Source organism: Eleutherodactylus coqui, chromosome 13 (genome assembly GCF_035609145.1).
Source record: "Eleutherodactylus coqui strain aEleCoq1 chromosome 13, aEleCoq1.hap1, whole genome shotgun sequence".
Taxonomy (NCBI): domain Eukaryota; kingdom Metazoa; phylum Chordata; class Amphibia; order Anura; family Eleutherodactylidae; genus Eleutherodactylus; species Eleutherodactylus coqui.
Genome location: NC_089849.1, coordinates 79,816,097 through 79,843,047, shown reverse-complemented (window position 1 = coordinate 79,843,047; position 26,951 = coordinate 79,816,097). Strand labels below are relative to the sequence as shown.

The window sequence follows — 26,951 nt, the reverse complement described above, 5'->3', positions numbered from 1 at the left end:
TAGACCATATAGGTGATTGCAATTACTGTGCCATTATATTCAGTGATCACAAGTAATATCTCATTTTTCACGTCTTTCCCTTCCAAAAACTATGAGTATCAAGTGGGTCCCTGTTTCTCTAATAGCGTTTTTCCTAGATTTCTGGACATGGTTGTATGGATTGATATCCTTTCGGCTATAAAAACATTCGAGAAGTTGATGTACGTCAATGAGGAGTGGCTAATAGTCTGTCTTCCAGTTCATCTCAAATGAGGTTGAAGCAAAGTCCAGAACAGTCAAATTCCTACAGAACAAATTTAACAATCAATTTTTTATGTAAGGTTTTGTATATGGTACACGACAGAAAGCTACAACGTCGAATAAAAGACCTCAGGGAAGACATAAAAAGGAAGAAGCATGTAGGAGGGGATTTTATTAGAAGGTGCAGAGGAAACCTACACAAACTCCCCATCCTGCTGCTACCCAAGGGTCTATGCCTGTTACTGCTCTATGTGCCCCTAGTACTGTACCTGCTGAGTGGCACTTTGCCCCCCATACTCTGTGCTTCAGAAATAATAGTTCCAACTACAATTACCTCCAAAAAACACTGCCACACAGACATAAAACCTGAAAAGAACAAGCCCAGAAAGTACTCTTTGAAAGTGCCATCTTATGCTGCCCAAACAATGATACAAGTGCTATACAAGATATTAGTACCACTTTTGTGCTCCTACACAATAGTAATACCCCATTTGTGCACACATAGTATTAATACGCACAGTAATGTCCCTTACAAACTAATAATTCCCCCTTTCCCTCTAGACAGTAATAATGCCCTCTGTGTGCCTCTAAAAAATAATAATGTCTGTGTGCTCCCCAAAAATAATGCTCTCTTTTTGCCCCCAAGACAATAATAATGTCCCCTGTGTGTGTTTTTGCAGGCAGTAATCCACCTGAGTGGTCTCTAAAAACAGAAATGTCCTCTGAGTACCTGCCCTTAAGTGCTCCTTTTATAAAGTATTAATGCCCTACTTAAAAAGTAAGATTGGCCCCCATAAAGTAATAATGTTTACTGAGTGGCCCTTTATAAAGTAATAATGTCCCTGTGTGGCCCCCCTGTAAAGCACTATGCCCCATGTCCATGGGGGGGGGGGTTGATTTGCGGAACTTGCACGGAGGATCCGCAAATCAAGCCGCCCATAGGGAATCATGGGCGCCTGCGAACTAATTTAAGCATGCGGATTAGTTTTGAGGACCTTCTGGTCTGGAAAACAAATCGCAGCAGGCTCCATTTTTCTGCGGAACCACACTGATGGCTTCCATTAAAGTCAATGGAAGCCTTGTGATCCGCGGCACACCCGCAGCTGACACTGCAGACGTGCCGCGGATCCTGCGGGAAAGCAGGAGTTTGAAAAAGAAAAACTGCTACTGTGCATGTGCGTGGTGCGCCGGAGCACATCCACCATGCAGAAGAAAGAAGATCCGTCCGGGACACAGAAGACCCGCACAGACCTAGAAACAAGTAAAATAATGTCCCATAGGCAGGGTGGAATCCGACCCACTCGTGGACATGAGGCCTTAATGGCCCCTGAGTAATTAACATATAAAGTAGTAATATCTACTGCCTGTGTGGCCCCCCTTATAAAGTAGTAATGTCCACTTAGTGGCCCAGCAAAAAAAACAACCTTCCTCTCACCTAATGAAACCGGCAAAGGTAGTGTCTTCTCATACATAGTCAGGGTTCTGCTGTGATACAGCTGTTTTACAGAGTGCAGAAACAGATCTGCAGCTAGACTTTGTGAGTACCCCGGAGGGAGAGCCTCGGGTGATTGACACACCTGAGCAAGAGGGACCCATAGCGGTGAGAGCAGCACAGACTGCAGATGCTCTGTGTATGGACACAATCTGATTCAGCAGGCAAAATGCACAGCAAAGAGAGACCTCTAGAGTGGAAATCTTGACTGGATCCTACGTAAAGACCAGAGGTACTGCTGAAGAGACCAACCGTAGGAGTATGTCTAATTTCATGGTCCTGAGTAAAACTTGCTGCAATACCCAACCTTTTGGATAGAGAGTGACCCATAAAGGACAGTATACAGTTTGAGCTATTGTGCCCACATATTAATGTGTGGATGAGACCTATCCCTGAGGAGATCATATATACTTGCTAGAAGGTAAAAAGCTATTGTATGGACAACCTCTATAAGAAACTTTTACCATAGAGTTACCTAATTCTAACCACATTTAGCAAAAATCTTTGAATTATTAATACTTTGTGCACAATTAGGCAGGCTGCACACAAATGGGTCAGATTCCAGATGTGGGATCCCACATAGGAATCTGACTCTGTGCCCGGACGGTGAACCCGTATACCTGTCTTCTTTCCTGTACTGCAGATGGTCTGGATGGCTTGCTGTCAGACATGCGCAGAACAGATTTTCCCGTGCCGTCATTAGGTGATGACACAGGTCCCGCGACCTTTCCGCAATGTTAATTGCGGAAGGGCTGCAGGTTCAACAGCTTACATTGAGTTCAATTGAAGCCATCCAATGGGAATTCGCTCAAAAATAGAGCATCCTGTGATTTTTTCCTTTGAATTTGAATTAAATGAATGGCAGAGCGCTGCCTGTGATTGGCTGAGCGCTGTGACCAATCACAGGCATCGCTCAGCTGTTCAATGAATGGTTGAGCGCTGCCTGTGATTGGCTGAGCGCTCAGCCAATCAGATGCAGGCCTTTCGGAAGGCGGAGATTTTAAATCCCCGCCTGCTAAAAGAGCTTCACTACAGTGAACCGGGAACCAAGCAGGGAAGACGCTCCAAGCCCTGAAAGTGGCGGAGAGGTGAGTATATTTTTTTTTTCAAAAAGTTAGGGTGGATTTTCAGGGAAGGGCTTATATTTAAAGTCTTTCCATGAAAATCACTGCATTGCTTTCAATGGGAGAGCTTTGCGATCCTCTGCCACAGCTGACACTACTGTGATAGCTGTGGCAGGGGATTTTTTACTCCCCGCAGGGAGTCCTCTTGTCACAGAACACTGTGACAGTGCTGTCATAGTGTTCAGTGATGAGGGGACTCCCTGCGGGGAATATTTACACGCAGCACGGACATTCCCGGTGCACGCATGTCCTATCTTTTGCACGTGTGTGCATTTGCATGCCTGTAAAACAGGGACATGTGAACATACCATAGGGAACCAATTGTTCTAATAGACATGCGGTGTTTGCACGCGCATATGTATGTGCAAATACACGCTCGTGTGAATGAGGCCTAAATGAAGCAAGCCATTATATAAAAAAGGGAAAATTTTAGTATGTGATTTCTAACAGATTACATATCCCTTGCTCAACAATTCAAAGTATTGTTTCAAAATATACCAAAACACATTCAACTGCTGTTGGAAAGAAAGGACCTAAGTTGCAGTGAAAATCCGCAACATTTCCATATCAAATAGAGCATGCTGAGGATTTGAAAATCCGAATCATGTCTATCTTCTGCTGTGGATTCTTTCCGTTGTAAGCGAATTGGGTTTGTTAAAACCCTATTCACTTACATTGTTTATATTCCATAGCCGGAATTCTGCAGCAATTCCATAATGTGTAAACACACTCTAAAGAATGGTGAGCATATAGCTCTTCAGTACACCTGTACGAATATGTATGCATTACTTTCATTTTAACCATGAAGTCCAACTTGGAATTTGGTCAGATACTCAAGTGATAGTTGGAAACACACAGGAACAACAAAGACTGTAATTTTATGTGATGATGATTATCCATTCAGTCGCATCCAAACTTTGGTCACTCTATGGATCAATGTTCTCCACGAGTTTCTGTCTGTCATGACTTCATTCAGTTTGGCGATTGACATGTTTGTGGTGGCCTTGATTGTATCTAGTCATCTTGTTCTTTGTCCTCCTGATCTGCTTTTCCCACTGACCTTGCCAAGCATTAATACTGTTTCCAGTGAGTTATCGCGCATCACGTAGCCAAAAAAAGAGAGCCGCTGTTTGATGATTTTGCCCTCTAGTGATATTTTCGGTCTGACGCGATCTAACACTGCCTTGCTCGTTGTCATGGCAGTCTAAGGTATCTGCAGCATTCTCCTCCAGCACCATAGTTCTAACGCATCAATTTTCCTTCTGTCTGTTTTCCTAAGCATCCAACTTTCGCAACCATACGTTGTTATGGCAAAGACGATTGCATTGACCAGTCTGGTTTTTGTTGCAATGCTAATATCCTTGTTTTTCCAGATCTTTTCTATTCTTTGCTTTGCCTTCCTACCAAGTGTAATTCATCTCTTGATCTCGGGTCTACGTTGCCCACTGCAATCAATTTTGGATCCAAGGAAGATGAAATCTTGGACCGACTCAACTTCTTTGTTGTTCATTTTTATGTTCACAGTACTGTTGCCTACCATGGTCATGACTTTCATATTCTTGCTGTTGACTTACAGTCCCATGCATTCGCTTTCCTTTTGCACTCGTTGGATAAGGTATTCCGGGTCCCTTTCACTTTCCACAACCAAGGTGATGTCATCTGCATATCGAACGTCGTTGACGTTTCTGTTACTGATTTTGACTTCGATCTCTGATTCCTCAATATTGCATCGCCTTATGATCATTTCTGCATACAGATTGAAAAGGACTGGTGATGGAATGCTGCCTTGCCGGACGCCTTTCTCGATTCCAAACCAATCCGTGTTTCCTTTAGCTGTCCTGACTGCTGCTTCTTGGTTGTTGTAAAGCGACCTTATAAGCTGTTCAATATGTTCAGGGACGCCCATTTGCTTCAGATACTTCCAAACCTATTCATGCTCAACACAATCCAATGCCTTGCTGTAGTCGATGAAACACATGTACACATTCTTTTGATACTCCTGGATCTTCTCCATGATCCAGCTCAGGTTCGTGATTAGGTCTCTGATGCCACTTCCTTTGCAGAAGCCAGCTTGAACGTCCAGCAGCTCCCGTTCAACAATTGTCACAATGCATTTTTGTATGATCTTTAGAAAAATTTTGCTTGCGAGAGGTATGGGGGCGATGGTGCGGTAGTTGGAACATTCTTGAGCCTTTTTTTTGGAAGTGTGCCGAAGACAGATCTTGTCCAGTCTTTGGGCCACGATTTGGAGCTCCAGATCTATTGACATAGGTCAGTTAAGATCTTGACCGACACTGGTTTGAGCAGTTCGGCTTGTATGTGATTAACGCCCTGAGCTTTCCTGTTTGGTAGTTGTTTCAGGGCCCATGTGAATTCTTCCTCCAGAATGCCTTATTCTTGTTCTACTTGATGTACGTGATCCAATGGGTTGTCTGTCAGATTGCCTGCATACAGCTCTACTGCATATTCTCACCACCTACGCTTGATTTGATAGCTGTGTTACAAAATATCAAAGAAAAACCTATCAAAAGGGACAGCGGGCAATAATATTACAAATAACACATCACAAACAAAATTACCTAGAACACATTAAGCTTCCTACACACCCTACAGGATGGTGAATGTCTTGTTTCCAGCTTTGATAAGCCTGTTCTGAAGGAAATGTCAATAAGGTGAATGTGTTCATTTTGTTTCCATTTCTGCATAAAAAAAACAATCCACATCTAACAAAAGGATGAATGAAGAGTTAAATTATCATTTTGTTTGCGCCTACATTATGAAGCTGTAAATCAAAAGTACTGACTGTGTGTAGGATCTAAAATGATCTATAACAGCCTTGACTGACAGCGTGAGAAAATATATTGAATGACATTGAAAGAACCCTCCTGCGTGCCGTCTCCAGCAATTCCTCTGATTATAAACAGCTTTGTGACTTTTTTCGAAGCATGTTTTTTCTGCATCAATTATATGAGCAGCAGTGAAAGATACAAGGCATCAGCTGTCCAATAAAAGTGGGTGAAAAGCCTTTTATAAATGATCTGACCTGAGCAGGAGCCTTCTCTAGTCATTTTAAGTATCTTCAGAAAGGAACTAAGGACTTTGTTCATTTGAGTTATGGAAACAACACCCAATTTATGTTTTACGTTCTCTCATTTAACATTAAAGTAAAAAAGGAAGGAAGAATCCATTATTTCGTAAAGGTTACTTGTAAATCTTCAGATGTGTCATTGAGACATAGTGTCAGTGGGGAGTCTCTAAGCAGGGAACAAAGGCATTGCACTATTCTTTGGCGCACTGTGCCCTTTTCACTTTTGCCTGCTTGACTCGGCTATTTTCATGAACAAAGGTGACCAAGCATTAAAGCCCCATGCAGGGCCAGCCTCAGGTTGGTTGATGCCCTTTGCAGTACTTTTTATTGTTACTCACCTCTTATTGTGTAATATAAAGTGTCAAAATAATACAATTTACAAATAACCATAATATACCTGGCCCAAATAACAATGTCCAATCATTAAACTAGAAAATGCAGCCTAGTGTTGGATCAGAGGTGCAAGTGACACCCTGGTTAATAGTGAGTAGTGATTGATCCTGTGTCACTGCTCAGGTGGCACACCCATGAGACGGGCCTGTGTTCATTTATTTCAGTGCAAATAGGGAAGATAGAACAATACCTCTGCAGCGCCAACTATTGGATGGCAGCATTTCTGCAAATCAATGTCAGACCCTATATACAAGTCAGAAATATACTGCACACTGATGATGGCCACCTCTTGCCTTTAAAACAGCATCAATTCTTCTACCTTACTTTTGACAGCTTCCCTAGTAAACACTGCTAGAGGCAGGGTCTAATAGGTTGGCTTGAATAGCAAACCCGGAGGTGTTGATCTGGCCACCAGCTCCCATAGGAAGTCTTAGGAATCTTAAAATCACATTGCGAAATGCTGATAAGTGACAGGGGGTGCCTTCTCCCCCATTAACCTCTTACATGCTGAGATCACTGTTTATCACAGCATGTGAGGAGTTAAACAGCCAGGATTAGAGGTTACAGAAGGAGCCCGGTGGGTAGTAGACAGCCAAGCCATGGCTCTTCCTCGCATGAGACTCCAGTACTGGCAGTAGACTAGGCTACAGTGTGTTGACAGTGATGTAACCTAAGACCCTATAGTGACCGCCATAAATCACATATGGCTGGTCACTATAGGGTTTAGAAATTAATTCTCTACCGTATACTTGTGGAGATGGCTCCATTTATTATTATAGCTGGGATGAAATTCAAGGAGTGATTATTGCTGGAATGGGTATCCAGCACTTCAGCACCTGACAATCGTCCGATGTATAAGGGACTTTAGAACCCATTTACACTGAAGGATGATCAATCAAAAATCTCTCAAATGACAGCTTGAGTGACAGTTTTGAGCAATCATCTTTGCATAGTCTATAGTAGCTAAATAGCTACTAAAGACCTATGCAGGCGGAGCGGGACACCGCCGCTATCGCTCGTCGAACAATACAGCTGTTTTGCATAAGCAAACAGCTGCATTGTTCTCCGCACTTACAGCTCGTGTGCCACTGTGAACTACCAGCAGGACACGAGATGAAAGAATATTATCAGCGCTACCGACTGTGATAACAGCCTACACCACTGATAAAAGTTCATCGCTAGAGATGAGCGAGCACCAAAATGCTCGGGTGCTCGTTACTCGGGACAAAATTTTCGCGATGCTCGAGGGTTCGTTTTGAGTAACGAACCCCATTGAAGTCAATGGGCGACCCGAGCATTTTTGTATATCGCCGATGCTCGCTAAGGTTTTCATTTGTGAAAATCGGGGCAATTCAAGAAAGCGATGGGAACGACACAGCAACGGATAGGGCAGGTGAGGGGCTACATGTTGGGCTGCATCTCAAGCTCCCAGGTCCCACTATTAAGCCACAATAGCGGCAAGAGTGCCCCCCCCCTCCCCCGCACTGTCAGCATAAAGATCGTTCTCCTCTGCCACAGCAGTAACAGCTGTGGCAGAGAAGAACGATGTTAGCCCATTGAATTCAATGGAGCCGGCAATACAGCAGGTTCCACTGAAAGCAATGGGCTGCTGGCGTGCGCAGGATGAATTGTCGGGAAGGGCTTACATATAGAAGCCCTTCCCTGCAATTCATCCAGAAATGTGTAAAAATAAAAAATATATATCGTATATACCGGCGTATAAGACGACCCCCCAACTGTCACCTTATACGCCGGGAATACAGCGGAGCAAAAAATAGAAATCATTACTCACTTCCCCCGGCGTTCTGCGGCGCTGCTGCAGGATGTCGCTCCCTCCTGGTCCCCGGCAGAGCATTGCTTTCTGGACGCAGGGCTTGAAATCCCCGCCTCCAGAAAACACACGTACCTTCAGCCAATCACAGCCAATGACAATGATGTCATTGAATGGCTGTGATTGGCTGACGGCGTGTGTTAGCTAATCACAGTAGCTTTCTGGAGGCGGGGATTTCAAGCCCTGCGTCCAGAAAGCAATGCTCTGCCAGGGACCAGGAGGGAGCGACAGCCTGCAGCAGCGCCGCAGAACGCCGGGGGATGTGAGTAATGAATTTTTTTTTTTTGACACTTTCTTTTTTTTGTATTACCGGCGTATAAGACGACCCCCGACTTCAGAGCAGATTTTTCGGGGTTCAAAAGTCGTCTTATACGCCAGTATATACGGTATATACTTACCTTGTCCCGGCAGACGGAGTTCAGCGCGGCCGGCCTACAGTGGGTGTGAAGGGGGTGTGAGTCAGACCTGCCCCCTGATTGGCTCAGCGCTGAGTCTGACTCACACCCCCTTCACACCCACTGCCGGCCACCGCGGCTGAACTCCGTCTGCCGGGACAAGGTAAGTAATAGTATATATATATGTATATTTTTATTTTAACACATTTCTGGATGAATTGCAGGGAAGGGCTTAAATATTTAAGCCCTTCCCGACAATTCATCCCGCGCTCGCCCGCAGCGCATTGCTTTCAGTGGAACCTGCTGTATTGCCGGCTCCATTGAATTCAATGGGCAAACATCGTTCTTCTCTGCCACAGCTGTTACAGCTGTGGCAGAGAAGAATGATTTGTCTTCTATATGTTCTCAATGGGGTCGGCGCTGCTGCCGCCGGCCCCATTGAGCGCATATAGAGAAGAGAACAGGAATCGCAGATCGCAGATAGGTGCGATCTGCGATTTCTATGGCGTAAGAAGGACCGTTGGGGTTCTTGAAGCCTAAAATCACTCCTAACGCTCTCCCTATAGCAGCTACGGCATCAACAGCACTTTCCCTGAACTATGTCAGAATGCATCTGTGGCGAGCCGCGGGCGGGCAGATTTTAATACTCGGGTGACACCTGATCTCGCCAGCCACTCACTGCAGGGGGGTGGTATAGGGCTTGAACGTCGCAGGGGGAAGTTGTAATGCCTTCCCTGTCTTTCTATTGGCCAGAAAAGCGTGCTAACGTCTCAGAGATGAAAGTGAAAGTAACTCGAACATCGCGTGGTGCTCGTTTCGAGTAACAAGCATCTCGAACACCCTAATACTCGAACGAGTATCAAGCTCAGACGAGTACGCTCGCTCATCTCTATTCATAGCTCAATTCTAGAAAACTAGAATTGAGCAAGGAACGAATCGTGCACAAAAACTACATGATATCTGTACATTTAGACACAAAGGTTATCCCTCGAAAGATGGCTTTGAGCGAATTTTGATAATCATTGTGTCTAAACTAGGCTTAAGGCTCCTGGGCCTGAGTTCAACAGCATCCCCTGCAACCCCCATAGTTACGCCAGTGCTTGTATGTCCTTTAGGCTTAAGGCGTTAATCTTTTAACACTATAGCAACATAACTCACAGCTAGTGCCACATCAGTGGGCCACTCAAGAGACTCGGTGATGCAGCAGAATGTTTCAACAGACCAGAGTAGGCAGCCATGGAGAGCAATAGGAACAAGGGCCTGAGCTAAACTTTTTGCACCCAGGCCCATAGGCTTTTAGCTGTACCTCAGATATACAGTATGTGTGTGAAAATTTATGTGAATAGTGATATATACTAAAGGGCCTTTTACAACTGTGCTTTGTTGGGTCTTCTTTAAATCTTGATGATGTCTTCTAACATACTGCATGTATTATTTTGTACTTATTATATCTATTTTGTTTGCATTAGAGCTGACTATCAAACTTTAGGAGACACAACTGGAAAGACCAATTTTACATGTAAAATAAGTAATTACTGGGCAGTCATCCCGGAATAAAATAAGACTGAAAATCAGATTAGAAATTCAGTCCAAACAAAAGCCTGATTGAAAATTCTCTCAACTGACAATCTTATTTAATCAGTGCTGTTTTTCCTTTTAGTCCTATGAAAGGATGAATAGCTAAGAGCAGTCAAGTTGTATCAGATAATAGTAATCCACTTAGAATGTAAGAGTCAAAGACAAGATCTTTTCTTATTAATGAGATAAACAATATGAATTTGAGATCAAAAGTCAAAATAGAAATTAGGTAAAAGGTATAATAACTTCATATTGAGCTTAATATATGCAAATCACAATTAAATGAACCCGAGGGGCCCAATATGAAAAGCCTAAAATTCTAATTTTTATGGTTAGTTTATTCTGCTAGATAGGATAAATCAGGATTTACTTACTCAATCATTTTTTTCCCAGAGTCATAAATAAAACTAAAGGTGCCTGGCAGCTGCTTATCTCCACTGCACTGTTCAAATAGATGCATATTCATGCAAATCAAACAAGCATAGATATGGATAAGCATATTGGTGAACTATAGTTATGGATAAGAATGTCATGGCTGAAGCAAACATTCGAGTAGATAAAAGGCTGCAAAAGTAACAGCCCACATTTGAGCCCTGTACCTGAGGTGGCAAGCAGCCCATTCTGCCAGGTAGGACAAAAGTATTATAGATGTCACATGCACCATCTGCAGCAGGAGCCGGCTATGACTGACATCCAGCTTCCCGCTGGAACAGTGGGATCAATGAGAATGCCAATCGTTGATGTTAACCCCTTACATAGACTAAAGTAGTGGCTCATAGAAGATGTGGCACTGAGTTGGGTATGCCTCTCTTATACTTACCTTTGTACTTTTCTCCCATGGTCTAGCCACAAACATCGCCCCACCATGCATCCTGGTGACTACTTGGAAGTGTGTTTTTCCAAAAAGAGTGTCTGCAGCGGTTGATGTGTATCATAAGGAATAATTTAGCCCTATTTGATCTTTGGGCTTTTCCTTTTGAAGAAGCATAATCTTCTAATATTGTAATGATGTGTACAGTACTGTGTAAAACTTTTAGGAAAATGGGGAAAAATTATGCAAAGTAAGAATTAGAAAAAAAAAAGAAGACATCTGATTGGCTCCAAATTTATTAAGCAGCAGGAGAACGACCTCAAACATTTAACCAATGTCATTAAGAACTATCTTCAGCATAAAGAAGAACAAAAAGTTCTGGAAATTACTGTTGCAGCGGTTCTGGGATTGCTGCATTGGTGCTTAGTCACACCTTTGGGTAATTATCAGGACTATTTAGCTTAGCCTGAGCTGAATTGCTGCTGATTTTCAGTCTCTCTCTGGCTGAGCTAGCAGTCAGAGCTTGTTCCTGGATCGTGCAGTTACATGCTGCATCTCAAGCTGAGTACTGTGCTTATTTGCATTTCTAGTTTTGGTTTTCTTCTGTTATTTCCCTTTCCCACGTAGGGTCAACTAGAGGCCAAGGCACAGGGCCGTCCTTATCGGGACGATCGCCCTTCTTTCAGGCAGGTCCCTTCACTGTGTTTGGTTATATAAAGACAGTGCTTCCTGTATTTTGGTTCTGTTTTTGTTTTGTCATTTGTTCGTTTGCTTTTGTGGGATATCTGCGGGTGACAGATCCAGTGCGTCCTGGTTGGACACGACAGTTACTTTATGATTCCACAGATCTCAACATTATGAAATCTGTCTGGGATTGCATGAAGAGACAGAAGGATTAGAGTAAACCTACATCCACAGAAGATCTCTGGTTAGTTCTCCAAGATGTTTGAAAAACCCTCCCTGCCGAGTTCCTTCAAAAACTGTGTGCAAGTGTCCCTAGAAGAATTAATGCTGTTTTGAAGGCACTATTAACAATTCTATTTTTGAAAGCATTCTTACTTTGCAACATTTTTTACACACCTGCTAAAACTTTTGCACAGTACTGTAGCTCATCCACAATGTTATATGTTTGGCACGTACGGTATATTATCCTCTTCATGCTTCTTTTTTTTTTCCTCTGTACTTTTACTGTAGCATTTTTGTCTGTTATCACAAACTCTGTATTTTACAAAGCAAAAATAAAACCAGATAGTTAGATTGATATTCTTTGCAGTAATATTGTCATATTTTGCCTGCAGGTGAGCGGTACAATGTACAATACAGGAAGACATGTGTCACTACGACTGGACAAAGAACATCTAGTAAATATATCTGGTGGACCGCTAACATACAGTCATCGTTTAGAAGAAATACGGTTACATTTTGGCAGCGAGGATGCTCAAGGCTCGGAACACCTTCTGAACGGGCAGGCATTTTCTGGGGAGGTGAGGCTTATTTTCTTACCAAGGACAAAAGTACTATTTAGACCAGATTGACACAGCTGCACACTCGAGCGTAACTTGCATCGGACACCACATGGACAGCCGTCTGTGTGCTGTCTATTCTCCATGGACATGCTGTGATTTTCCTTCACATGGACTGCAAATTGTTCATGTGAGTAACCTCATAGGATATAATGGGGCCATATGTTGTCAGTGGAATACATGGCTAACACACAGCCTGAAAATACAACCATGTGAATTTGACCTTAAAGGGCTTTTCCAGGCATTTGCTATTAATGACCTATCCGCCTCCATTCACTTGAACGATTATCGCTCCTGTATAAAGGGACCTTTAGAAAACATTGAGCTAGTAAGGGTGGCTTCAGATGACCATATATGCAATTGCGCATGCTTCAGCGCAACGTATTTGCACAAGGGATGAAGTTTGAGAAGACAGATTTGCACGCATATCGGCACATAGTACTATACTTTTTGCACACGTAGAAAATGATGGTCTGATTGGCTGAGCGCTCAGCCGATCACAGGCAGTGCTCGGCCATTCATTGAATGACAGCTGAGCACTGCTTGTGATTGGTCACAGCACTCAGCCAATCAGAGGTAGCACTCAGCCATTCATTCAATTCAATGAATGGCTGAATGCTGCCTGTGATTGGCTGAGCGCTAAGCCAATCAAACCAGCACTTTCTGGAGACTGGGATTTTCGAATCCCCGGCCATCAGAAAGTGCTTTAGAGCAGTTCCGGCATGGAAGAGAGAAGACACCAGAGCCCTGACAGTGGAGGAAGTTGATGTATATATATTTTTTCTTTTTTACACCAGCTAGGGATGATTTTCAGGGAAGGGCTTATATTTCAAGCCCTACCTCAAAATTACTATGGGGATTGCCTGAATCCCATTGCTTTCAATGTGGCCAGCTGCAGTAGCGCTGGCCCCATTGAAAGCAATGGGCACGAAGCTTCTGTCATGTGCATTTTTAACATGCATGGAGCGTCTTTTTTGCACACGAAATGAGAAAAACACACTCATGAGAACGAACCGATTGACACCAACAAGTTCTGTTCTCTGTGTACTGTACTGTACTGTGTTTTCTTTATCTTTTTTACTGTTTGACATTTTGGTTAGTTCATGAGTACTCTGCATATAAAATACCTTGTTGCTACCTGGAAACTATCAGCAAACCTCTATTTTGTTTTTTAATGATCTATTATTTCTTCTTCTGCATTATAGTGTTCTGCTGTGAATGGTCCGTTGGCTTGTTTTTGATGTGTAAACATCTTACTATCCCCTGTGGCCTTTTCTATTAAAAATATATAAGCTAGGACTACACTGTGGCTTTGGCCGGAACATGGGTCGTACGACCAAAGATTGCTGTGTAGCCCTTCGACCTTGCACTCTCATTGAAGTCAATGGAGTCACTGTATGACTCACAAGTTGCTGCGATCACCAGCTCCTTTGTGAATTTTTTGTGATTTGCTGGTTGCGGTCATAGCAACTTGTAACCCCATTAACTTCAATGAGAGTGTAAGGTTCCAGGGCTACATAGCGATTTTTGCTCAGGTGACCAGCATCGCGGCCAAAGTCTCTGTATGGCTCTAGCTTTTACAACTGGAAATAGAACAGAACCCAATTATAATAGAAACAAGGATATAAAAAGTATCAGTATCTGCTAGCCTGCTTGTTTATGCTTTCCAGATAGTAAAGGAATATTTGTAAATTTCATAGAGAAGAACACTTGGCCACTGTGTGTTTGCACTCCTTCTTCTATAGGAGAACGTAGTTTGAACTTCCCTATATATAGGCATACAGTGAAAAGGTATTCCACAAAATATGCATTTTTTTACAATGGGAGCCTATTGATGGTGAATATTACTGTATCTTTATACTGTGTAAATACGTTGCAACCTATTATCTGAGATATATGTTGGGAATAACTCCCAATGTATACTGTACCTGCGATGGAAAGCACATATGTGAACAGAGCCTATGCTGTAATGTCTCTGCACCCTTCCCTTTCTCCCAGCTTGGATGAAATGGTCCTTCTCAGTCACTGCAACCTTCTGTATGAAAGAAGATGCACATTAGATGCCATTGATAGAGAAAACAGTCTGTGTGCTGGGAAGGCTAAGGCCTTATACACACGAACGAGCGCAATTGCAGTCAATTTTATTGCAATTTATGTGTTCTACATCAGTTTTTGTATTTTAGGGCTAAGGATTATGTTTTGCAGCTGCGATTTTCTGTGTTAGCCCTTACCGTGTGAGTTTTATGAGAATGTCATCTGTTTTTCATGCGTGTCAAAAAAGAAGCAGAAGGCGGCTCAACTGATGTCATTTAAAACTCCCATTGAAGTTAAAGGGTGCATGAAAAAACCAGAGAGCACACGCATGCCATGTCAGTGCATTCTGCTTATTTTACACACACATTGACTTTAATGGGTGATTCTGGTCTGGGAATTGCACCAGAATAGGTCATGCCATTAAAAAAAAAAATATATCGCACATGTTAATACACACATTGAGGTATTTTGAGTATGAAAAATACAGTACCTGGCTCCCTATCAATTACCCTAACAACACCACAACTTAGTTTATGGTTTAGGCAGGTGATAGGTTCCCCTTTACCCCCAAATTCTGCATACCAGTAGCAAATACACCCAGGTGTGAAATTGGACTAAGGCTTTGTATCAATGTTGCAGTAGCCACATGAGCTAAAAACCACAATTTGCACAAATTGTCTGGTAATATTGTTGTTATCCGTTTAGTCATTCACGCCCCCCAGTGACCCTGAAGGCGAGCTCCCTCCATGTTTTCCAGTTTTGCACTGCTTCTTTCAGTTGTGTGATATCCATGCCAGTATCTGCTCTGACAGTATCAGCCATCGTGTCCTTTGGTGGCCAGGTCTTCTTTTGCCACTGATCTGTCCAAGCATTATAGATTTTTCTAGCGACTCTGCTCACATTGAATGCCAAAAAATGTGTGTCTGAGCCCGGTCATCTTGGCCTCCGGTGATATATCGAATCTTATACGATTCCGGACTTCTCTGTTTGTTACTCTCGCCGTCCAGGGCATACGCAGCAGCTTTCGCCAGCACCACAGCTCAAATACATCAATCCTCCTCCTATCAGCTTTTATTGCAGTCCAGCCTTTACATCTATACATGGCTATGGTGAAAACTTACATTATCTGGCATTTAGTTGTTATACCGATATCCCTACTTTTTCAGATTTTGTCCATGTTTAGCATCGTGCTTTGCCCCAATGCTGTCCTATGTGTTATCTCTTGCATAGATTCTCCAGCCTGGTCAATTTTTGAGCCAAGGAAGATGACACCTCACACGCATTCTTAGGCCTCATTGTCAATTTTGTATTTAAAATTTGGCCATTTTTTGCAGTTGATATAATTTTGGTCTTCTTTAAATTCAGGTAGAGGCCCATCTTTTCACTTTCAGTTTTAATCTTCTATATCAGCTGCTTCAGACCTGCTTCTGTTTCTGCAGCCTGAGTTGCGTCATCTGTATAACAGAGATTGTTGATGTTTCTTCCACCTATTTTCACCCTGATTTCCAATTTGTCTAGGCCCATTTTAAGCAAGATCACTTCCGCATATAGGTTAAACAAGAAGGGTGAGAGGATGCAGCCCTGTCAGGACCCCTTTGCCGATCCCAAACCAATCTGTGTTCCCATACTGTGTTCTCACAGTGGCTTCTTGATTAGTATAAAGAGATTTTATCAGCCTGACTGGATGTTCCAATACGCCCAGCTCTTTCTCGAGCTTTTTCCATGGTCCATCGCAGGTCTGAATTATATGGTTGTGGGAGCCGTGTCTTTGCCGGAATCTGGGAGTGCCGCTACTGATCTCAGTCTTTCCTGTATAATCTTGAGCAGATCTTGCTTGCATGCGGAATAAGGGCTATTGATCGGTAGTTGGAGCAATTTTCGGAGTCTCCTTTCTTTGGTAGAGAGATAAAGACAGATCTTTTCCAGTCATATCCTTCTACCTGCAAAATTGTGTGGCCATTCACACGCAGCAACCGCTCATGGAGTTCCAGCATTAGGAGGCATAATAGGTAATTCAGATATATCCCTAAGTGGTAAATTTTTATACTTTAGAGCTATTACCCCAACCTGTCCTATAAAGATAAACCCCAAGGGATCAGTCACATGGGCGGCGATGGACGCCTATTTCCATGCAGAAAAACGTCCGCACCTGACAAAAAAAGAACATATGGATGGCAATGGAGCTGGTCGTGCGGATTTTCGTCCGCATGTTTTTTTCTGCGCGGATCGCCACCTGTGTGACTGAGCCCTAAACAAAATAAATGTATTATTAAAGGCACACTGTCACCACCAAACAGCAGCATTAACTAACTAATGGTGCTGTCCTGGGTTGTATTGTTTATATTTACCCACTCCCCAGATCCCGTGGCATCCTCTCATGAAGTCCACAGGCAGTCTTAAAACTTGACTTTTTGTCAGACCGTTGGGTGCATGCTCCTGTAGAAGCGTATGGAAGTGTTTGCACACAGCAGTCTGAAAGTAGTCACATTTGTACACCATGTACCGTTTTCACAGAGGAACACCACAGGAATCGGGAAGCTGGTGAGTAAAAAAGATACATTCAACGGCTCCCATCACCTTCAAGAATAGCATCATAACCTAGTTTATGGTGCTATCCCATGGTCACAGGGTCCCTTTAACCGAAGAATTAATGCTTATGGGTGCTTTCTAGAGATGAGCAAGCATACTCGTCCGAGCTTGATGCTCGTTCGAGTATTAGGGTGCTCGAGATGCTCGTTACTCGAGACGAGCACCGCGCGGTACTCGTCTCGATTAAACGAGCACTGACCATTGAATTCAATGGAGCCGGCAATACAGCCGGCTCCATTGAAAGCAATGGGCTGCCGGCGAGCGCGGGATGAATTTTCGGGAAGGGCTTAAAAATACAAGCTCTTCCCTGAAATTCATCCAGAAATGTGTAAAAACAAAAAAAATATATATACTCACCCGGTCCCGGCAGACGGAGTTCAGCCGCGGCTGGCAGCAGTTCTCCTGAACTGCTCTGTGTAGTACTCAGCAGCCGGGGATTTAAAATCACAGCCTGACCAATCAGAGGCAGCTCTCACTCACACCCATTCATGAATGGGTGAGTGAGTGCTGCCTCTGATTGGCTCAGCGCAGGGACCAATCAGGGGCAGCTCTCAGCTATCATTCAGCTGTGCTGAGCCAATCAGAGGCAGCACTCACTCACCCATTCATGAATTCATGAATGGGTGTGAGAGCTGCCTCTGATTGGTCAGGCTGTGACCAATCAGAGGCAGCTCATTCAGCAGGCGGGGATTTTAAATCCCCGGCTGCTGAATACTACACAGAGCAGTTCAGGAGAACTGCTGCCGGCCGCGGCTGAACTCCGTCTGCCGGGAACGGGTGAGTATATTTTTTTTTTGTTTTTACACATTTCTGGATGAATTTCAGGGAAGGGCTTATATTTTTAAGCCCTTCCGGAAAATTCATCCCGCGCTCGCCGGCAGCACATTGCTTTCAATGGAGCCGGCTGTATTGCCGACTCCATTGAATTCAATGGGCTAACATCATTCTTCTCTGCCACAGCTGTTACAGCTGTGGCAGAGGAGAACGATCTTTATGCTGACAGTGCGGGGGGGGGGGTCTCACTCTTGCCACTATTGTGGCTTAATAGTGAGACCTCGGAGCCCGAAATGCAGCCCTGCATGTTGCTCGTCGCCTGCTCTATCAATTTCTGTGTTTTTTACATGACTTTGGTGATTTGCTAAGATTTTCACAAATGAAAACCTTAGCGGAGCACCAGTCATATACAAAAATGCTCGAGTCGCCCATTGACTTCAATGGGGTTCGTTACTCGAAACGAACTCTCGAGCATCACTGAAAGTTCGACTCCAGTAACGAGCACTCGAGCATTTTGGTCCTCGCTCATCTCTAGTGCTTTCCCTTGGGCTAGAATTAGCTCGCAGGACTAATGCAACACATGGCTGCCCATTTATAACCACACTAGGACAGTTTTGTTTAAATCAGAAGTTGTCTTCAAGAGATAACCTCTTAAGAAAAAAACATCTTGGTTACATAATAGGCACGATGCAAAGGATCCATGTGAATAATGCTGTCAGTAAAGTCTGCATTTTCTGTATTTTTCACCGTAATGCTGGCAGACTGAAAATGGATTGTTATAAATGGAGACTATTTAGGAACCATTTTCATCTAGCAATAAAAAATTATAGCCACATCTGTGCTCATATGTTATGACAAGATAACACCAATCTATGCTGCCATTTTATCACTTCTACAGAAATATGTTATTATAATTATATATCCAAGCCATAATAACAAAGCTTGGGGGCAAAACAAAAATGTCTGTGAAGGGAAAGGAGAAGCCTCCGACTTTAAGCTCGAAAACAGTTCTCAGTTGCTAATGTCACTAAATATGAAAGCTGATCTTTTTGCTTTTATTGAAATAATATTTATTGTACTTATATGTCTTGCTGATTGGTTTGTTATTACACAGAAAAATTCTGACACCTAGGGCAACATGAGGGTATGTTCATGTAAGGGGTACAGGAATGATGTTATATGCGATTTCAGCACGGTGTGACATTTGGGTAAGGTCGAATGCACGCGGCCGGGTAGGATCCCGCAGTGAAATCCGACCCTGTGTCCCGCCGGTGAGCCCTTCGTACCTGACCGCTGTCTTCTTCTCTGTACCGCGGATGAGCTGGCCGGTGCACCAGCGCACATGTGCAGTGCAGATAATGCGGCGCCCAGCCCAAAGTGGCAGGTGCGGATGGGCTGCGGATCGGACGGCTACCACTGACTTCAATGGAAGCTGTCCGCACGGAAATCACGCTGAAATAAAACATACTGCGATTTTCCCTCCGCAAGCGGAAAATTGCAATTGATTTGCGCTTGTGGACCTGGAAAAAAATTTTTCTATAGCATGTTTTGGGCAGCATTTGCTGCAGAGATTGAGGCTTAATGTGTCTTGCAGCAGTAGCCCCACAACAAGCAACATTATTAGGCTTCCATGGACAAACTTGGATGCTCCAATATCAATGACCATAGTTTCGTATAGATTGGCTGAGGAAGGTTTGTGGTCCAGCCATCTATTGCAAAGGCTGCCCTTCACACTGCACCATCATCATGAGTGCTTGCATTGTTGTCACTCCCAAACTACCTGGCACGAAATATGGCACAGTGTGGTGTACAGTGACAATTCATAATTCATTCTTACCAATGATGATCACCGAGCAAGGGTCTGGAGGTGACAAGGCAATTGGGTTGGAGCACACAAAGCTCACCAACATGAAGTCATGGTTTGGGGTGAAATTATCATTAACAGTCAGCCGCCTCTAGTACACCTCAGCGGCACATTGACGACATGCTGTTATGTTGATGAGGCATTGTAGCCCATCATATCTTCAGGCTTACTCAACACCATTTTCCAGCAAACTAACACGCAGCACCACAACAGTGATCATCAGCAGGCCTGCTTTGCAAGGTGTCCAGGTGATTTCTTGGCCAGCATGATCCTCAGATCTCGCCCCAATTAAGAGACACAATGGGAGACAATTGAATGTCCAATGAATTCTCTCCTACAGCCTTATAATGAAGATAACTATGGTCAATACGACATGTTCAACACCACCCTAGGACAGTATTCGAGCATTCATTGAATCTATGCCAAGTCCTGTTACTGATTGTATTGCTCAACCTGGTGAACCCATTACGTACCGATCATCCTATTTTTTGGGCCACAGGAGAGATGTAGTTGTTTGTAATTAAAATCAATTCTTCAGGACTTAATTCTCCATCTGTGTGTTGAGTTTTGTCTCATTTCGAACATTAAATAGTTTGGCATTTTCTCTGCAAGGCAGGGTATGTCCCACTTGTTTGCACTGACTTTGTATATATTTATACACTATGGGATCTTTAGTCAAATGCTGAACAAGCTGAATTATTCCATGCCACTCAATTAATCTAGTTGGTGCCTCTGGAACCTCTGTAGCTCTTCTTTATACCTTTAACAGTACAATTCCTGTATAGCAGAGCCTCATGTGGCACAGAGTGCTAAGGAAGCAGAAATGCAGACCTAAGCTCTTAAAGGTTGTGAGTTCAATCCCTGTGTGGTTCAGATAGCTGGCTCTATGTTAACTCATCCTTCCAATAGTCAGTAAATGAGTACCTATATTTATGTAATAAAGAAGTTACTTGAAAGTGCTGCAGAATAAGTTGGCACTATACAAATAACAAGATTTTTTTTTTTTTTTAAACTCAAAAACAAAAATACGTTTTCAAGAGGTGCTATTATAAAGGAATAGTGGCAATATTACATTTGTTTTACAGATTATCTATTTTTATACACCTTAGGGTGCATTCAGACGACCGTATATCGGCCGGGTATTCACGCCGGCCAATATACGGCGTCTCTCTCTGCAGGGGGGGGGAGGCTGGAAGAGCCAGGAGCAGTGCTCTGAGCTCCCGCCCCCTCTCTGCCTCCTCTCCACCCCCCTGCACTATTTTCAATGAGGAGAGGTGGGACGGGGGCGGAGCTAATTCCTGCATTTAGCCCCGCCCCATCCTGCCTCTCATTGTAAATAGTGCTGAGGGGCAGAGAGGGGGTGGAGAGGAGGCAGAGAGGGGGCGGGAGCTCAGAGCACTGCTCCCAACTCTTCCAGCCTCCTCCCCCTGCAGAGAGAGATGCCGTATATCGGCTGGCGTGAATACCCGGCCGATATACGGTCCTCTGAATGCACTAGCATAATCAAGTCCTTCTGTTCATCTTCAGCTGTATTCCATTTAATGCATATACAACCATTCATTTACTTCAACCAAACTGCATTTACATATATCAATATTACAATTTAGCTGCCATATAAATGCTTGGCTGCCAGTTCATCTAGCTTTTAATATATTTTATACTTCTAATCCGATCCCATTGTTATTTGCTATTTTAAGGAAGGAGTCTTGAAAACATCAATTATCTGCTTTTTTTCTCGCAGGTTCAACTAATACACTATAATCACGAGCTGTATACAAATGTAACAGAGGCAGCAAAAAGTCCAAATGGTTTAGTGGTTATATCCATATTTATAAAAGTGAGTACATTTCTTCTCTGTGGTTTTTATTAGCATAATTGGAATTTCATTCACTGAAGGTCAAATATGTTAAGCAACATAATCAAAACTGTTCACAATAAATTAAATAGAGTTCAATGTTTCTTGTCATCCGTACAGTTCTAAATCTTTACAAATATGAGTTCTTAAACTATTTTGATGCCAGAAATGTTTGTTGAATTGCTATACTGGGTTTTCATAATGAAATATTTCAAATAACCAATATGAATGAAAGTGATTTTCCTAATATATAATTATAGTATGTTGAAATAATAGTATGGTTGAGCACCTATAGATGTGCTCAGTCCCAGGCAGCTCCCTCCCTGCATATCTCTTCAGGAAAATGACTACCTGGGGGAATACAGTATGCATGCAGCACTTTTTCTTCTATTGAAAAGCTGGGCAGCTGTGCGGAAAGCGGGCATACACCATTCTATTCAATGGGGTTGGTCCAATACAGTTCGGTTCCACCCAGAGACAAAACCGTTCAGCCACAGGAATACCCCTTGCCTGCTCCCCGAACAGAGCAGGAAAGCGGAATGCCCAATGCAGATGTGAAACCACCCTATGCACATTATAACCAATATCAAGCTTAAATGAAAGAAGCATGCAATGCATTTAACAGCAGCTAGTACATGTGGTCTGCAGTGGGTCTATAGTGTCATATTTGAAGAGCTGCAAAATTAGAAAAGAAAATACATTTTTTTACAGAAACAGCACAGTTCTTGCCCATGGGCTGCTGCCTGGTATTATATATAAATGGAGCTGTGATGCAATACCAATAGTCAAGCAAAGTTGCCTCAGGGCAACCAAAAGCCTGTTGCTTATGACTCCCATCAAAGTAAAACATAAGTGAAATAAAACACCAATTAAAATATTAAACTTACTGGACTCTTGCAGCTCCAAAAGACTAAGGTAATCATGGATCATTGATCATGCCAAAATGGTATAGAAATTTGGAGCTCACCAAGCTGACTCCTATCATGCTAGAATATGGAGGGACTGAATGCCAGCCCAAATCCTCTGTATATGTATTCAGAGCAGTGGTAAAGTCTTGGGATAAAATGTAACCACTAGACCCCCCAACGTGTTTACAAGGGTGACTGTTACGTCTAGTCACACCTACCTGAGTACATGTGTTCTGTTATGTCTTCCACACCCACGAACTGGCAAACTCAGACGGAACCAGAGAGCTGCGAACTGGATTTCATACTAACCGATAGGTGAACTCAGATGAAACCACAGAACTGCAAAATGGACTTCATACTCGCCGACAGGCGAACTCAGACAGAACTGCCAAACTGGACTTCATACTTGCGGACAGACCTAAGCCAACAACTGACAAGTGCTTAAAACACTCACCTGCATACCTGCACACATAACCAGATGGAATAACTATAGAATGTGTAGTAAGGGTGTAAGGATAGAATGTAAAGGTCATTGTTGTCTCGTGGGTCCCTACTCTAACAAGACAACTTCCACATGAAACCTGCTTGCCTGTGGGGTGATCATCCTGACAGGGATGACCCCATGCTGGGATCTAGCTAATCCTAGATGATAAACGATCATCAGCAAGACACAGTTCACACCACCTGTTCGGAAAACTGCACAGACATGCAAGAACATGACACTGTTCACACCTAAACACACTGAGCAAACAGGGGAAAAAACGGCAGTCTCTAGCAGAGTAGCTGGTCTATATGAGCAGCAGATCTGGGGATTGGCTGGCTGGAGCAATCCATAGCCAGCTCAATCAACCCCACCTGTGGGGCTGAGCTGCTCGAAACTACATAGTACAACAGATCCCAGCAGAATGCTTTACCATTGACACTGTCTCTAGAGACAAAGCAGGACCTTTTTTCTAATATCATACAACCTTTTTGATGACTTGCCTAATTAACATACTAATGTTGTCCTTGTGTTTTTAAGGTAACAGATTCATCCAATCCCTTCCTTAATCGAATGCTTAACAGGGACACCATAACAAGAATAACATATAAAAGTAAGTATGGTGACTTTCTAGAAGGCCAGTTCATTTTCTAGCCAAGACATACAGGACTATTTATTAGCTTTTGTCCTTGGGTGTCTCACCATTGAAAAATCTCAGTTGTCTTATATGGGCTTTGTACTTTGTACCACTTTGTCTTATATAACAGAGCATTAAAAGTGCTCTGAGTCTGACTTGATAATATATTTCATGTCAAGTATAAATCTGTGGGATCAAGGCTACACTATCAAGTTGTGTTCCTACATGGAGTATATATTGATGGACTACTGTAATGATGAATGTCGTGAAACACAGCACTGCGGGTTAAAGATCCAGCACGTCCTGGATGGACGTGACACTGGGTTCCTAGGTACAAATCTGACCAGGGACAACATTGGCATAGACTTTTTATATTCTCTTTGTGGTTCTTCTTCTCCTTCTCTAAAGAAGGAAGAATAAGCATGGTGTCTCAGTCGATAGCATTACTACCTTGCAGCACCAGAGTTCTAAGTTCAAATCAGGCCAAAAGTATGAAGTATAAAAACTCTGTATTGGGTTTTTATGTTCTCTTTATGCTTAATATTCTCCTCACCTGGAAAAAAACAATTGTGGTGGCTTAGTTGTTAGCACTGCTGCCTTGGACTGCTGGAGTTCTAGGTTCAAATCTGACCAAAGGCAATATCTGTATGGAGTTTTCCAAATGTTGTCCTTCATGAAATATGACCCTAGGACACCAGCACTGCAAGGCAATAGTGTTAAACACAGAGCCACAATCACTGAGGAGACATCACCATACTGCACTAAGGACCTTCTGGAGATCAAAGAGGTAAACCTGATTTTTACTTTCCTTGACTTTAAAGCAGTTGTCTGAGTTGTACGATCTCTGGAAACCTCTTCCCCATGCACTAACATAAGAAACTGTTATATATATACCTCTCCTCATGTCCGGCCCCTTGCTCTGGTGTCCATTGATACCTGCAGTCCCTTCTGGTTTACGGGACATCACAGGGGCTGCATCCAATAACAGAACTCAGTGAATGGGAATTGGGATCAGGTTGTCCTGATTCCGGATTATTTTTGGAAAATCAGGCTGATCCCTCCTGACCAGATCATTCCAATAAGTGGTCATCACTGCTTATCACTTGTCATAGTAGTAGTGGGATACCTATATACAAAGTAAATGAAGTTAATCAGGAAGTAACTTGTGTCACTCTATATGTACCTATCTACACAATTTTTCACAACATTCTAACATTTTGTTACTGAATGTGCTTTCTTTACTATATATCCTCAGATGATGCCTATTTACTGCAGGGGCTAAATATTGAAGAGCTTTATCCAGAGACCTCTAGTTTTATTACATACGATGGGTCAATGACCATCCCACCCTGTTATGAGACAGCGAGTTGGATCATTATGAATAAACCCATCTACATTACTAGAATGCAGGTAAGAAATTTATGTACCTTTATGATCCCTTCAATAGAAAATCAATGTGGTTTCTCCATTTTCCTCTCAAGTGGTTGACCAGCCTAATGTTAATAAAGCTTAATAAAAGTGTAATGAAATGTTATGCAGTCCATTGTCAAGGTTTATACTTGCTGTCAGCGGCACTTGTGCTGAGTGCTTGGAGTAGGCCCTGATTTAGCCCTACTTATACAATTAGGCTGATTGGAGAGTATGAGTAAATGTAGGAGCAATCGGGCTCTGCCCACATTGGCGCTATGGCCTCAATTTATAACAAACCTAAAGATCTTATTTCTAATGGGGTCTGTATAGGTTAAATCAAAGCTTCCAGCATTTTGACAGCAAAAATAGTGCTGATTGCTGCACTATTGTTGTCATAAAAAATGATAGAAGCCCTGCTGGAAAAGCTGTAGTGCAAGTGTCAATACAACGTGAATTGGGATTTAAGGACAGGAAAGTGATTTGTGCTGCTGTGTTTAGTTCACGTAGGATTTTCTATGCCAGTATTTCAGTTTGCTCAAAGACACTTGACAAAGTAGTCAACAAATCTCAGCCGGAATATAGTGCTGAGCGAAAATTATTGAATACTTTATAAGTCCCTATACTTCATTGACGTATGAAGGGGGGTAAGGTTCCTCAGAAGAAAAAACATATTTCAAGGATGCTCTCTTAGTAAGAAGCTTGGAAATCACTCTTCTACACCAACACATTGTTAAAAAAAATCCTAAACTAAGTAAACAAGGTCAGGACACTTTGTCTTCTTAATATAATCAAGAATGTGTCCATTCATTCATAGAAGTCAGAGCTTTTGTAAATATTGAGGAATATACAAAGTAGTGGGATTCATTTTGATTGGACAACCATTAACCCTTTGCAATCCAATTTTGGATTCAGGGTTTCCTAGGGGGCTTTCTCTTTTTGCCATTATACAATGGCGCCATCTGCTGGCTAGAGCCAGTACTGCGGTATGGGACATGCTGGAGAGGCCCCCGACAACAGAGCGGCCAGTAATCTACAGTAAGAATACCCTGCCGGACGTCTTCCAACATCGGAGCTCTGCAGCCTTCAATCAGAATGTCTTTAGACATCAGACAGCGGATTGGTAAGGGTTAATATTTGAAGCATACCAGCACATTCAGAAGCTCTTTCAGACTAAGCTGCTATATATGTACATGAGGAGTAATACTATTTCCTGTCATTATATAACTTTTATCCTGCATTTATCACGTTTTCCCCACTGCAGGCTGCATATCTAATTTTGAGTTTTCTCGGAGCTGGTAGGTGGGAACTGCTGCTATGATGACTTCTATATACTGTACATGAAGAAAACAGGAGATCAGTGAATGTGATTCCAGTAATAGTAAAACTGTAAAAAGTCATTTACTATTAGCAGCAGCCTCATCTGTATGTTTTGCTCTCCTTCTACAGCAGCCTCCTCCTCCCCCTGTACTCTCCATAGACTTCTATGGGCAGCATGAGTCATCACATTCCTCCATATCCTATATTCTATCTTGCTATCTTTGTTACTAGAGATAGACTTCACTTGACAATAGGCAGTAAACAGCAAATTAGAAGGAAGGGAAATTTCTTCTGGCCAGCAATTTAGAGTGATTTTTCAGCACAAACCTATCATTTTACAGTAGGTAAAGGGATTTGCACTTTTGCTAGTTATGTGATTGACTATTGTATTAACACAAGAATGCAGTGCACATTTAAAGATTGGACAACTTCTTTCTTATATGGCATTGTACATTTCTGCTCCTTAGAAACAGATTGAAATAAATTAAAATTTGTGCCCACACATGTACCAAGAAAAAAATCATCCTTCATTGCTGGCAGTCCCTGAAGGAGGCTTGGTATGACAGTACCAACAAAATAGAACTCTGCTATCACAGCCCACATTTAG

At 42.8% G+C, this 26,951-nt stretch overlaps 1 protein-coding gene and 1 long non-coding RNA gene across 2 annotated transcripts in view; one reads left to right on the top strand and one right to left on the bottom strand.

Moving 5' to 3' along the window:
- CA10 (carbonic anhydrase 10) overlaps positions 1–26,951 on the top strand; it is a 272,025-nt gene that overhangs the window by 218,450 nt on the left and 26,624 nt on the right. Inside the window, exons 5-8 of the mRNA XM_066585859.1 lie at positions 12,251–12,436; positions 21,478–21,573; positions 23,521–23,593; positions 24,873–25,027. Of these exons, the coding sequence (XP_066441956.1) occupies positions 12,251–12,436; positions 21,478–21,573; positions 23,521–23,593; positions 24,873–25,027 (510 nt within the window). The remainder of the gene's footprint in view (positions 1–12,250; positions 12,437–21,477; positions 21,574–23,520; positions 23,594–24,872; positions 25,028–26,951) is intronic.
- Positions 1–26,951, bottom strand: part of LOC136587304 (uncharacterized) — a 121,840-nt gene that overhangs the window by 80,877 nt on the left and 14,012 nt on the right. The gene's annotated exons all lie outside the window — the stretch shown is intronic.